This window comes from Phyllobates terribilis, unplaced genomic scaffold (assembly GCF_046119375.1).
Source record: "Phyllobates terribilis strain yellow unplaced genomic scaffold, ASM4611937v1 Scaffold_8__6_contigs__length_399053987, whole genome shotgun sequence".
In the NCBI taxonomy this organism is placed as follows: Eukaryota; Metazoa; Chordata; class Amphibia; order Anura; family Dendrobatidae; genus Phyllobates; species Phyllobates terribilis.
This window is the reverse complement of record NW_027362768.1, coordinates 108,477,279-108,491,817: the sequence shown is the minus strand read 5'-3', so window position 1 is coordinate 108,491,817 and position 14,539 is coordinate 108,477,279. Positions and strand designations below refer to the sequence as shown.

At 45.0% G+C, this 14,539-nt stretch overlaps 1 protein-coding gene across 1 annotated transcript; it reads right to left on the bottom strand.

Annotated features, from left to right (window-relative positions):
- Window positions 1–267: 267 nt before the first annotated feature.
- RPL5 (ribosomal protein L5) lies at window positions 268–13,502 on the bottom strand. Its single transcript, XM_073643200.1, has 8 exons — window positions 13,357–13,502; window positions 11,165–11,234; window positions 10,969–11,084; window positions 7,763–7,897; window positions 6,882–7,084; window positions 2,452–2,629; window positions 704–792; window positions 268–426 (listed from the first exon to the last, which is right to left on the bottom strand). The coding sequence occupies exons 1-8, from the start codon at window positions 13,357–13,359 to the stop codon at window positions 327–329; spliced, it is 894 nt and encodes a 297-aa protein (XP_073499301.1). The 5' UTR covers window positions 13,360–13,502; the 3' UTR covers window positions 268–326.
- Window positions 13,503–14,539: the final 1,037 nt, after the last annotated feature.

The window sequence follows — 14,539 nt, the reverse complement described above, 5'->3', positions numbered from 1 at the left end:
CAAGAAATTAATCTTTCCTTCGAATGATAAACCACCAGACAGAACCCAATGCCTCCAATAAGGTTCATTTGGGTGTTTAAAATTAGGTCTGACTGAGCCTTCCCCTCACATAAGAAGTTATAATGTACAGTTCACATTCTCCTTTGAATAAAGTTTTATTACTTGATAACGCAGATTCTAATGTCTGCTGTGAAAGCAGGCGCACAACATATTTGGAGACGGGTCCACCCATCACATCCAACTGAAAAACCCTCACAAGAGACTGAATTTGAAGTGAATAGATTTATTTTCATGAGATTCGAGTAGAAAACTGCAAGAACCCCAGTTTAGCTGTCGGCAATCTTCTCCTGAGCCCTGAGATAGCTCGCTTTTTTCTGAGCAATGCGGTCTTTCTTTTGTGCCAGAGACAATTTGGCCCGATTCCACCTGGAATAAGAGGATGATATTAATAAATCATCATTAATGATGCCGACACATGCAACAGTATTGTAACACCAATACGCCCCATGAGGATGCGAAAAGTCATCTTATATCATCTCTTATGTGAGGTATGTATACACTAAGGATATATGTGTCATTCGCCTTTCCCATGTCACCTGTTTTGCCCTCGAGTTTAGGCACAAGGTGAGGAATAGGAGAAACTGCCAGACATGTGTTTAATGAAATGGCCAATGTATAGGATCAGCCTGAAGGCAACACATACCTCTTCTTTTTGACTTCTCTCTCTGGTTTCTTTTCGTGGATTGGGTTCTCCCTGATAGCAGCGTGAGCTTTTTTGTACATTTCCTCCATCTGTTAAGAGAAAAGAATTTTGTTTGAGAATAAAGGAATGGGGCTTTGTAAAAATGACCATGGAAAGCGAACACCAATCATGAGAACCATTCAAATAAGTGGGTTTCTCACAATATTAGATCTTAAGACTTAAGCCCCTTTTTTTTTTTTTTTTTTTAACATGACTGTGTTCCCTTTAAGGCTTCGTTCATATATCAATTTTTTAACTCAGTTTCTCTGTTTGGTTTTAGAAACTGTTGCAAATGGAAGCAGTAGGGAGCCACCGATTATTATAGGCTCGGTCTAATTTCAGGTATTTTTGAAGCAGAAGTACGAGTTGTGCATGCTTTCTTTGGTTCCATCAACATCTCTAATAAGGCCACACACTGCCATCATTTAGCCCTGGTACATTTCAGGTAGAACGTCTGTTTGTTCCTAAAACTGAACTTCAAAGTTGACACGTGACTTATCTAGCAGGGCACTTTTACAAATCTAGAAGATCTCCTTTGCCTCTTCCTGAAGGGTCTGTCGAACTGTCATCTCTACACCCCCTCTTCTCTCAGAAACAGCAGGAGGCAAAGTGAAGGGGTTATACCTAAATCTGCAGAGGAGAACAGGGGAAGGCATTCTGATGGGCACAGAAAAAAAGGCTATAGGAAATAACCGTACTGATGCGGTGTCGATCCGCGAAAGCAATCGTCATACCAGGTATACTACTGCAAACTGCATAACAGGAGGGTCTGGGAATGAATAGAAGGAATGACAGGCCGCAGACTAGAGAGTAGTGTACTATTAACAACAATTGGGGTCCACTAGAGATGGGTCGATTTGCGGGACTCCAGTCCATTGGCCAGGTCAGTGGTCTCTCGCTGATGGCCAGGAGCTCTGCGACTCTTACCTTTCATGATCCCCAGGGCGGCTCTTGATTAGCTGATCTGGAGAGACACCTGTACCACGCTACAATGATAACGTCAAGCCAGCCCAGCTAATCAAAAGCCGACCTTTGGATCACAAAAGGTAAGAGATTCGTTAGAATCATTGTCCAGCAGCCAAAGACCACTAACCAAGCCGGTGGACCCCTAAGCCCTGTGAATTGTTCCTCCCATCTCTAGTAACCACTAATATATGGAAAGATGATTGTATCATGTCCAGGTGTTCATAGCCTTAAAAGCAAAAGCTTCACCATGCAATTCTCTCACAACAATTTAATTTGACCGATAGTCCAAGTCTGGGTCCACAAGCCAGCTTTAAGTGTGAAAACCTTATGTAACAAGCAATTTGGACTTCTTGCTGTAAAAGCAAATAACTATAATTACTACAGTAGTATCGCAACCAGAGGCCCAAATTTATTTTGCTTGTTTATATAGCACAGCATATTGCAGAAATTGTGAGCCCCAATGGGGACAGTGATGGCCATCTAAACTCTATCAATTTGTCTTTTGTGTGGGTTTCCTCCCGCACTACAAACACGGGGAAAACATGAAAAACCCTCACAGATGTTGTCCTTGGTGGGGTTTGAACCCAACACCCCATAGCTGCAAAGCAACTAGTGCTAACCACTGAGCCACCTTTTATCCAGGACTTGCTCAGCCTATCACAGCAGTGTCCATTATGAAGTCTGATAACCTTCAGCCCACCATACATTAGACAGCACGTCTGACTAGCGGAAACCACACGTACCTGGTCAGCTGTGACACCATGCTTTACGTACTGAGAGAACTGTTTTTTGAATGCCTCCTCATCTTCCTCCATCAAGAGACGCATGTAGTCCGCCACGTTCTGGCCCAGTATGTGTTTGCGGTGGACTTCAGCGTTAAACTCTTTGCTCTCTGAGTCAAAGCCGGGGAATCGTTTTGTGCTGGGGTTAAAAAAAAATATAAAAATACATATTAATGCCAGTTAATTTCCATTTTTACAGTGGCACATGTGCGTCTCCCGACATGGCGTAGGATCTGAAGCCCGTCAGCCGGGGATCCAGCCTCCTAGTGAGGATCAGCAACATCTATTTGTTCATTTCCACTGCTATCACCTCAAGAGGAAACAGAGGACGGGTTTCAAAAGGGATTTAATAAACTATTAAATAAAATCACATCTGCGCCGTCCTACAGTAATCAGAGCTGGAGACACGACCACATGATTCTTCAGTTTGGTACGATTACAGCAAAACCAAAGGTATACATTTATTTGAGCAATACAATTTTTGTTCTGTTGCTATTCTTCGAGACCATTAACTTTAGGTTTCCGTTGATGTGGCTGGATTTTGTGTGGTGCGGAGGTTTTTAATGGCAACACTTTGAGATATATAGTGTTTGGATAGCTTTACATTGTATTTTGGAAATGGGGGATAAAGAGTGACAAAAAAATAAATCCAGAATTATTGGATTTTATTGCAGTAGTATACTCTAGTTTTAATTTATTTAGGTCTTCATTCTTAATAGGGGCAAGGTGTGGGAAGGCGGATAATATTAATAAAAAAACTTTTTTGTATAAACGTTTTCACTGTTTTTGTAGAACACCATTGCCTGTGTGGAGCGGGCACAGCACCTGAGCTCGCATCATGATGCAAAATTGTGTCATTGGGTGTGAAGCAGATGAAGGAAAAATAAATTAGGCTGTTCCTCTTTTATAATACATGGGCCCCTCTTTTTTGCCCTGGCAGCTCCACTCCCGCAGTTGGCATGACCCAGGAAACTGCTTTCTATGTTGACAATTGAGCAGGGTAGTACCTGAAGGCCACTGGCTCATTTTAATAGCTTGCCCAGCCCCCTTCTATGTATCAGTAGAGACTGGCTTAGTTATTGCAAGAAGCAAAGCCATCTCCAGGGTGGAGTGAATACTCTGCAAAACCCAAAAAGGGAGCTGCTAAAATGGAAAGAGTGGCACAAACCGTGAAGTTGGGACAAATTGGAAACATGCTATACTGGCGCTGCTTATAAATTATAAATCACTTAATTGATCCGATGGCAGACAAAAATTTGAGTTGATCATTTATAGCAACATAGAAATCTAAAGTTACAATGTCTTGTGTCAGGATACTATGCAGGAAAATTAAATAGGACTTGTGCCAGTTCCCTGGTGAGAAAGCCAAAACTGGCAAACGGCTGTTTTCTGCAAAAATAAATTTCATATAAGCATTAAGGATGCATGAGCGAGCTTTAGGGTGCAGTCAGACATCTTTATAAATTGGACAGAGGTCGGAAAACAAATGTGGTCCAGTCCGTACAACTCTCCTGACCGTGACAGCATATACTTCTATGAAGCAGTCACACTCGGGTTGGGAGAGCCACCGGCCAGTCCGTGCATTGCGAACCGATTTATGCAGACGTCTGAATGCACCCATGGGGCGAAGACTCCCCACAGCCTGACAAATTTCCACCAAAAAGTGAGGTGTTCATTATAGCCCAGCCAATGCCTGTGAGTTATAAGAGAATTTAATGAATATAAATATATTGCAGCAGATTACTGATCCTAATGGTCAATCAAGCAGGAGCACACAGCTTTACCAATTACTCCTTCCAAAGATCATGGGAAAACTCCTTTTATAGCAGCTTAACTTTTAGGTTTACAAATGAATAGTTTTTAATGGAAATATGGTATCATGTTACAGCATAAATTCAATAATATTGTATCTTGTAGGATCAGTATGCAGCAGTCTCACAACTACCAGGATCAGAGTCCAGCTCCAGTCACTTCAGCACTTAGAGGAAGGCATGGCAGGCGACGTCACGTCTACTGATATCTGTCAGGACACGAGCACGACTGGCAGGTATCGGACGTGATGCTGAGAAGGAATAACTTTTTAAGGGTTGATTATATTAAAGAAAGTAACCTAGGGAATAACTGGATGTGCCCATAGTGACAATCTTATCGTATGGACAAGCTGCCACCTATTATATATGGATACAGTTTCCTGAAAATTGGGATTTGTATTCTGCAAATCCAAATTTAATAATTCACTACAATAAATTATGGCAGCTGTCAAATATGAGTTTTCTATAAGATACACAACAACAACCATTACCTTTCTCCAAACCATTTGGCTAAGTGCAACTGACTTGTCCATAGAGACAAACAGCAAACACCTAACCAGTGTAAGCCATAATGACTCAGGTTCTGTGCATCTTTTTTTGTACTTCTCTACTAGAACTGAAGTCCGGCATCCAGGTCAGTACAGGGCCCAGCAAATGTTATTGCCAGCCCTTAAATGCAGGCATCCTGGGCATCTCTGGTGTTTACAGGGCCAATGCAACATTATGTCACAGGGAGGTCTTGTAAATGACAGAGGTGCCCAGGATGCCAGCATTTGAGGGCCCTGCTCCGGCTACTGTGAAGTCCCAACCTGGATGCCGAACCAGAGCCTGCGAAACTTCTTGCTCAATTCTAGATTTTAACCATCAGGTTAACAGGAACCGGTCACCAGTTTTTTCATGTCTGAACTAAGATTAGCACCTTAATTAGCGCCTGTGCTGCATTCCATAAAGAGGTACATAACCCATTGAATTCCCCTGCATATCCCCTAAAAACCTTATGAAACTCTCCTGCGCTCTATGTAAATCTTGCCAATCTGATAGGCGTCCTTATTGAGGAGTCCATTCCTCCTCCTGATCCGATCAAGGTCTATGATGCCTTCTGCGTCATCCACATAGCCAGGTGAAATCTCACGCCTGCACAGAGACTACGCACTTTGCTTTGCCCTACTGAGGTCAGAGCCAAAACCATATGTGCACATGCACCTTACTGCAGGCAGAACCTAAACCGTAAATGCACCCATACGTTTTAGGATCTGCCCGCAGTAAGGCAGAACAAAGTGTGTAGGTGCAAGTTTTCGCCCGTCTATGTGGATGATGCAGGAGGGGTCAATCAGAAGCCGGGAGGAGGGATAGACTCCCCAGTAAGGGACGCCTATTGGACCGGCAGGATTTACATAGAGCGCGGGAGAATTTCAAGAGGTTTTAGGGTGGCGAGTCAGGAGGTTCTATACCCCTTTACGGAATGCAGCACAGGCGCAGATTAAGGTGCTAGTCTTCGTTCAGACATGAAAAAACTGATGACATGTTCCCTTTAAGTCTTTGGACTTCACCTGTCACTTAATAGTAAAAAATTCAGCCAGTGTTGGGACTAATGCCGCAATCACATATCCATGCGTCATGGTCTGCGATTTACGGATTAGCCACAAGTCTCCTGAACTAGGCATAGATAAGGTTGTCAAAATTCAGGTCATGGAACCCACGGCCAGTACACGCTTTGGTCTCTCCATCTGTGGGTCACAATCAAGGACCCAGGGGCTCCCTTCCATTTACACAAAACAGGTGCTGGTCATCTTTTCACAATAAGGTCATCTGTGAATAAACTCGTAGAACAGTGCCTACCCGCAAGCATTCAGCTTTAAGTCCTCTCCAAATGGATTTGTTTCCCGCTGCATCATTAGGACCCATTATGATCAGAGCCAGGGCCCACCAAGATGTTGCAACCCCAATTGATTGTACATGCAGAACTAATCGTGAGCCTACACTTTATAGCAGGCAGCCAAATATTCATTTGATGGACAGGCATTTCAGGTCACTCCATATAAAAGCACATATGTTCTCAATGGGGAGAAGGGAGTACACTGCTACAATCTCAATGTTGAGAACATAAGGATGGGGGCATACTGATATTCAATATGTTCCACATAACTTTCTCCATCAAAAACTGCTGTCAATCAGATTGATAAGACCCCCACATACACATTAGACAGCCAGCTGATCGCACAGGAATTAGTGGGTTTAGCCAACATTCATGTCAACTATTTTAAAACAATGTCTAGGGTTACTGGAAAGTGAAAAATTACAGTGTGTGGCTTTAGTGTGGATGCTCCGTAGTATTATATGTTCATGTTGATATTGCATACAAGCAAGTCTGGAACAGTGGGCCGACATTTTCATATCGGCACTAGACCATAGCCTTTGTTCACATGCAAGACAGCGATAATACTGGATAACTGCAGTATGATCACAAAAAGTTCTGAAACAAACAAGCCTTTTGGGGCAGCCTCCTACAACCTTGATTTTGGCATCGTACATGGCCAAATGATGCCCCACAATTTGTATTAGGAGCCTTGCATGGCTTACCTGTGGGGAATGGAGAGGCCGCCATCAACAGCTCCCTTCAGAGCGCCAAAGCATTTGTTTCCGGTGGTGGTTCTGGTCAGACCGGCATCCAGGTAACAGGTGAAGGCGCCAGGTTGTCCATCAATGCTTTCCACATTGTACTCATCGCCGGTAACTTCCACTTGCCCTTCGTAGACTTTGTCAAGGCCGAACTTGTTCAAAAGCTGCGATAAAGATAATCATCATTAGTACCGCACAGATTACCTGTTTCTATTCTCACAAGATGGACACTCCTGGAGGACAGTGGCAGTGTGAACGCAATGCAAGATTCTATATAGAATGGTCACAAGACCAAAACCACAATTCTACAGGGCATAAGTACTCATCTTATGTACCTGAAGAAAAAGCTTAAAATTCTAGATGCTATGGGTCCATCTGCTGGAACATTTACCACTAGAATAGAGGAACCCATCCACGAGACCCCCAATATCTTCTAGAAGTCAATATATGACTCCCATAACATTGGGTTGGCATAGTCTCAATGGCTAGTCAAACTGAAGAAAAAAAAATAAAAAAAAAATCCAGCAACAAATTTTTAGTTAAACAGGTTTCTCAACAACAATCTGTGCCAATGTCAGGCTCCTGATGAGAAGCAGGGGGTCAAGCGTCCCTCCTGAGACCCTCAGTAAATCTTGCCCACTAACTCTGCTAAATCTCCCCTTACAGAAATAGAGAACCAGCTTTTGGCCATCATATTGTCCTCTGGAGTCACGCTGCTCAATGGTAGCAGGAGCAATGGCACAACCTTACCAATTCCTGCTGAGGAGCTCAGTTAGAACTACCACAAGGGCAGAAGACCACTGTACATGTATAGTCGTATGGCCACCAGTAGTGTGACGTACCCTGCGGGCCAGCAGCAGTCCTGTGCAGTAAGCTGCAGCATAGTTTGACAGCCCAACCTTGACACCGTACTTGGGAAGCTCATGTGCATATGCCGCACAGACAATTGTATCACCTTCGATCTTGGCAAAGGCAATCTAGAAGAGAAGAAAAGAAGTCGTGATCTACAAATACATTTCTATACAATTGAGGAAAATCATGCTCAAGTGGAAAACAAGTGTGCCTTCGCTCACAAAAGGAGTTTTAAGTTCATAGGTCAAGCAAGTGTACCATTGGCAGAGTAAACTTGTAAGCCTCAGTTTTATGCCCGGGAATCAAACTGCAGTAGCTTACCACCCGATTCTTGAGGGCTGTTTAGACATGAAGCCGAAAATCAAAATCTGGAGTCATTAACTCGATGTAGGTTCCTGTGGCTATGGTTTAAATGTACCCTGCCTATATGGGACAACTGCTCTCACTATGCCCAGCTGCAGCACACGGATATCATAAGAGATATTCCTTATGGAAGATCACCCTTTAAGGCAAGCTTATTTCACACACAATGCACGGAACGGCTGTGGGTTTCCTAACCAGACCTCACAGCTTCAGAGACATACACTAGGCTTTTATTTCTGGTCTTGACACACACGATCCGTATACGGTGCAGACACTGGACACTCCGCTCCCAACAGTACTTAGAAATTTGTTGTTTAAGAGCTGAGCCCCTCGCTATCTGCCCAATTCCAAGCAGAGACCTTCCAATTAAAGATCTACTAAGGGAACAGCTCTTGATACTATATGACAAGTAGCAATGGAAGGCTTTATTCAGAGGATTAATCATAAGTGTTTTGGATCAAATTCTCAGTGTGTCAGTAAATAAAAAATTGCAAAGCCTCTCCTACCCAGAACAATGTATAAAAAAAGCAAAAACATGTGGATACCAGCTGTGATTTTCATGGTCCCATAAACTTGTTTTTTCGGCAGTCACAGAATCTGTGAAAATACACAAACTTACAGTCTACAAAGGGTTCTATCCATAAAAAAACGGATGTGTGATCGGAGCCCAAGACTGGTTTCACACATCCAGCATTCACCATCCGAACAGAGACCACGGGTCTCTGGACTCAAATGCAATCTCAAATATGCCGCAGAGGGTCAGGAGACCAGTGGCCAGTTCAGACACTGCTGTATGTGCACAGACCATGAATGTCGGCCGTGTGAAACAAGTCACCGGAACAGTTGAGAGTTCTAAAAAATGTGACAAGTGGTCAACCGAAACTTCAGTGATCACAGGTTTGTTTGTTTTTTAGATTTCCACTGGCTTTACCACAGAGTAGTAAAAAAGACTCACTGAGGTTGTGACTTCAGCCAAAAAAATATGCTATGGTGTAAAAGGAGGTACTTTTTTTTTTCCATCATACTGATGATCGTCATGATGATGATGGTCAACAAGTAGTATTCTTTTGGCCTTTGTTTGGCTAATGTAACCCTTTGGGCATGTCACGTGCTCTAAATACTTTCATAAAATGTAAACGGGGCATTAAAGGGAATCTGTCACCCCCTGAGCGATATCAGACCTCTACTACGGCCATACAGGGTATAGAAAAGTAAATCTATACAAACCTGTATGGCCCATAACAGAGGTCTGATTGCAGAGAAAAGAGCTTTAATCAATTCTTTTTCCACAGGCTTGGCGTCCCCCGGACGCCAAGCAACCCCCGCCTATCTGCTTATTATTCCCCTAAATCCCCGCCTCTGTGCTTAACTACCATATTCGCCCCCTCCGCTGCACGTCACAAGGCTCTGTGATGTGCACTGTGCTCCCTGACATGCGCAAAGCACCACTCAGAGCGCGCATTCCTTCATCCCAGCCCTGTCTGCCTTTGCTCTGCGCAGCAGGTTTCTATTGCGCAGGCACTGGGGAGTCACCGCCACTTTCCAGCACCTGCGCAATAGAAACCTGCGGCGCAGAGCACAGAGGCTGTCCGGGAGGGAGCAAAGCGCGCTCTATGTGAGCTCTATGTGAGCGGTGCTTTGCGCATGCCCAGCAGTCAGGGAGCACAGTGCACATCACAGGGCCCTGTGACATGCAGGGGAAGGGGGGGGGGGGAATATGATAATTAAGCAGAGAAGTGGGGGATTTAGGGGAATAATAAGCAGATAGGCGGGGATTGCTTGGCATCCCACGGACACCAAGCCTGTGGAAAAAAGGATTAAAGAGCTTTTCTCTGCAATCAGACCTCTACTATGGGCCATACAGGTATGTATAGATTTACTTTTCTATACCCTGTATGCCCATAGTAGAGGTCTGATATCACCCAGGGGGTGACAGATTCCCTTTAAAGAAGTATTTCAGCCAGAAGCTGTGGCTAAGCAAAAATACAATACAGAGTCTTGCCATTCTTGAGATCAGCGGTGGGCCTGGAGGGTGACCCACCACTCATCTATCATTCATTAAAGAGTGAGGTTGTCCACTACTTTTACATTGATGAGGTCATCAATACCTGATCGGCCGGGGTCCGACACGCCCGCCGATCAGCTGTTAACGGTGGTGGCTGCCGCCGCTGGCAGTACTCACTTGCCGAGCTGCTCCATGTTCTGGTAGTGGCCAAGGCAGGGTACTGCTCAGCCACCTCCTATTCAAATCAAGAGGAGCAGGGTGTATAGTACCATTCGGCAGCCACCATCAGAAGATGGGGCAGCTCTGGAAATTACTTATTTGCAGCCGGTCCCACCCATAACAGTTGATTGGCGGGTGTGCAGGGTGCTGGACCACAACCGATCAGACATTGATGACCTAGGATAGGTCATCAATTTAAAAGTAGCGGACAACCTCTAACTGTCCAGAGGTGATAAATACTTGCAGTTGGATTAGTCATTTAAACATCAACCTATACATTGGATGTCAGATCAGGGTATGTATGCCTAGCCTACATGGAAAGCTTGGCTCTAACACACCCAGAAGCAGGTGAGGACATATGAACACTTGCGCTTCCTGCAATATTGAACGAAAGAACAGATATGCAGCAAAGAGAAAAGCTAAAGTTTAGCTCTACATTTGGGTTTACAAAGTTCTCTGTGTATTATTAGGTTGCTGAGTCACTCAGGATCCGTCTTGAAGAAAAATCCTGCAGCCCAGCAACAACGCAGCAAGACGTGCCACAACTGGTACACATCTTACATTTCCAAGCCATAAGGATGTATCCAGGAGCAAACTACTACTACGTACCTGGCAGATGATGTCTCTGTTAGTGACACGCACAATCATCCTGTATTTAGGGGTATTGTACTTGTTCTTGTCCTGGACGACCAGTCTCTTACGGGCATAGTAATCAGTCTTGCCCTCTGCAAAAGGAATAAAGAATTTGTTAGCAACTTCTAATGTAGGAAACCTTTTAAGAGAAAAGCACAGGCCAGAGACTCACCTCTCCTTCTGCGGAACTTGACCTGGTAGCGCTTGAAGTAAGCCTTGTTCTTCACAACTTTCACGAACCCCTAGAAATATCATGGATAAGTAACAGTCAGATAATTCATCTTATACTAAGAATCCGAGCGGCAGATCCACAAAGTGCAGTCACCATTACGTCCCTGCCCCCTATACAAGAATTAAGGGGGCCTCCCAACTCACTAAACAGATCATTTCAGTGAAGGGAAGTTGGAATCTCCATGCCCAATCCTGGTATCACCCACATGTCACATGGGGTAAATAGTCTGGTATACCTCATTGAACAGAGTTGTCCACTACTTTGCTAACATTAGTGCACATTTTAAAGATACACACACCTGGTGTTTGTACAACATGGTTATGCTAAATGAGCGCTGCAGACAATCAACAGCTGACAGTAGGCTGCAGTGCTCCCAACTGCCTCAGACATGTGGGGGAGGGGTAAGCACTGCAGCCAATAAGTGGCCACTGGCTGTCACATCTGCAACCAATGTTGCGCTTCACATGGGACACTTGAATCCAACATCGCTGGACCGGCACCAGTGCAAGACTCGAATGTTATTTTTAAGAGTAAATAAAGCTCCATTACAGCGGTTTGATTGCAGCGCTAGAGTGGTGCTACTAATCTAAGTTCCCTAACCCTAGTATTAAACTTCCCAAACTCTTCCTGGCACCGCTCCAGCCATCTTGATCGTTAGTTAGAGGTAACGGTCACAAGCTCTCAGTGTAAGTCTATGAGCCTCGTTCTGGCTCTGTCTCTTACATTGAGTTTTTACTTCTGGATCACCCAGCAAACACTGGAGCGATCTGCAAGTCACAAGCTGCTGGAGACCGACCGGAGAGGTGTCGCGAACAGATGAAGATGGCGGCTGGTAACTATAATACTAGGGATGGGGAACTTAGATCAGTGGCACCACTCCAGCGTTGCACTTCGAAACCTCGCATGAGTAGCACTTTAAGAAGGGGTTGTACAAGTAGTAAACAATCACATGGAACAGTCTACTGACAAACAACAACTGGTCCAGACTCTCTTGGCTCATTCAGAGCATCCATCGGACACTTAGCCAGGAAACACTAAATATATACTAAAGAGATGAGCACTGAGTATGAAAGCCCCGGCCCAGCGTAGTAAAGCGCAGGCAGCACATGTCTCAGCCTCCACATACCATCCTGCAAAATGGAGAATGGACAAGTAGAAATGAGTACCCCCCGCCCCGGATCACAGGCCAGGTAACTACTCCAAAAGAGAAAAAAGGAGGGGTCCCACAATGATAACGTATGACTAACAATCGCAGGAAGGAGGTCTGTTGTCATCTAATAGATAAGATGCCTGTGATCCCGAGCGATCACAGATACTGCGGCCGATCGGCGGGATCCCGGGCGATCACAGATACTGCGGCCGATCGGCGGGATCCCGGGCGATCACAGATACTGCGGCCGATCGGCGGGATCCCGGGCGATCACAGATACTGCGGCCGATCGGCGGGATCCCGGGCGATCACAGATACTGCGGCCGATCGGCGGGATCCCGGGCGATCACAGATACTGTGGCCGATCGGCGGGATCCCGGGCGATCACAGATACTGTGGCCGATCGGCGGGATCCCGGGCGATCACAGATACTGCGGCCGATCGGCGGGATCCCGGGCGATCACAGATACTGTGGCCGATCGGCGGGATCCCGGGCGATCACAGATACTGTGGCCGATCGGTCCACATTGTGGCATGGCCCAATTATATAATAAGGGTAAGACAGGAAGTCAAAGCAGACACTAAATCCAGGCAATAGACATTCTACACAGAAAACATCTCCCTGTGTAATATATTAAATACACACGCCATATACGTATATTACACACGTACACACAGCAGTGCCCCCCTGCGGCACCGCAGCCGGCTCCGCACATAACTGCCACATATAATAATACCCGGCTCCTATAAGCACACACGAGCAGTCACCGAGCACCCGGCCCAGGGCGGCAGCAGCAGGCGGGGGCAGGCAGCCGACCTGGCATTGCAGCAGCCATTAGGCCACGCTGGAAGCCGATCAGACACTATCACAATCTAACTCCATCCGCGCCTAAATTGCCGGTTCTCAGCCTCCCATCCGCCGTGCAGGCAGCAGGGGACGCTCACACACCGATTCCCGGGGGTATCGGGCCGGTTTACTGACCATTTTGCCGGATTTTGTCCCGTCAAGGCGAGGACCGGAGAGTCACAGCGCTGGTTCCGGCGCTGGAGAACTGGGAAAAGGCCGTGCCCACTGCGCATGCTCAGTAAGTATGATGCCGCGCAGGCAGAGAGGGTACGTAACGGAGGCAAGAGGGGAAGCCACGTCGTGTGAAAAGTGTGCGCCGCCAGACCTGCTGCCATCCAGTGGTGGAACGGGTAATAATCAGCTGTAGTATATTACTCCCACGATGAGTGTTTCTCCCTTCGTGTGTCATTAGTTTTTCACCACTTTTGAATTAGAAATGTAGATTTTTCTAAGCAAATGTAAATATGACATGGATTGTACAATATTTAGATTTTTTATACTATAGATATTAGGAAACATTGTTACATTAATAAATATAATTGTATATTCACAGGAATTTAACCTGTGTGACCCCAGCTGATTACATAATAAAATGGACATATATGTATTGTATGGCTATAGGTCACAAACAAAGTACATTTTAATCAATAGATCTTTGAATAATAATTAATTCCACAATTGGATGTGTTTAAAAATAATGTTCCTGTGCTGAGATAATCTTATAAATGTGTCCCTGCTGTGTACTGTGTAAGGCCACGTTCACATGTTCAGTATTTGGTCAGTATTTTACCTCAGTATTTGTAAGCCAAAACCAGGAGTGGGTGATAAATACAGAAGTGATTATACTTTTCCTCTGATTGTTCCACTCCTGATTTTTCCTCTAAGGCCATGGTCCCACTATCAGTATTTGGTCAGTATTTTTTCTCAGGAGTGGGAGCCAAAACCAGGTGAGGAACAATCAGAGAAAAGGTATAATAGAAACAAGTCACCAATTCTGCATTTATCACCCACTCCTGGTTTTGGTTCCCACTCCTGAGAAAAAATACCAACTGAATACTGATCAAATACTGATAGTGGGGTCGTGGCCTAAGGAAAACATTTCCCACATCAAATTGGGGAAAATATTTTTAATCTAAGATCTATTAATTAAAATGTTCTTTGTTCAAGGAAAAACCCCTTTAAGGATGTTGTCCACCCCCAAAAATCAGGAATTCTGTAAAATAATCCCATAAAGCCGGCTCACCTCCTGATCCCCTGTGAGTGGCTGCTGCATTCACATGTCCATCAGGTGTGGCGATACGTGTGGGGTCTCTGGCCC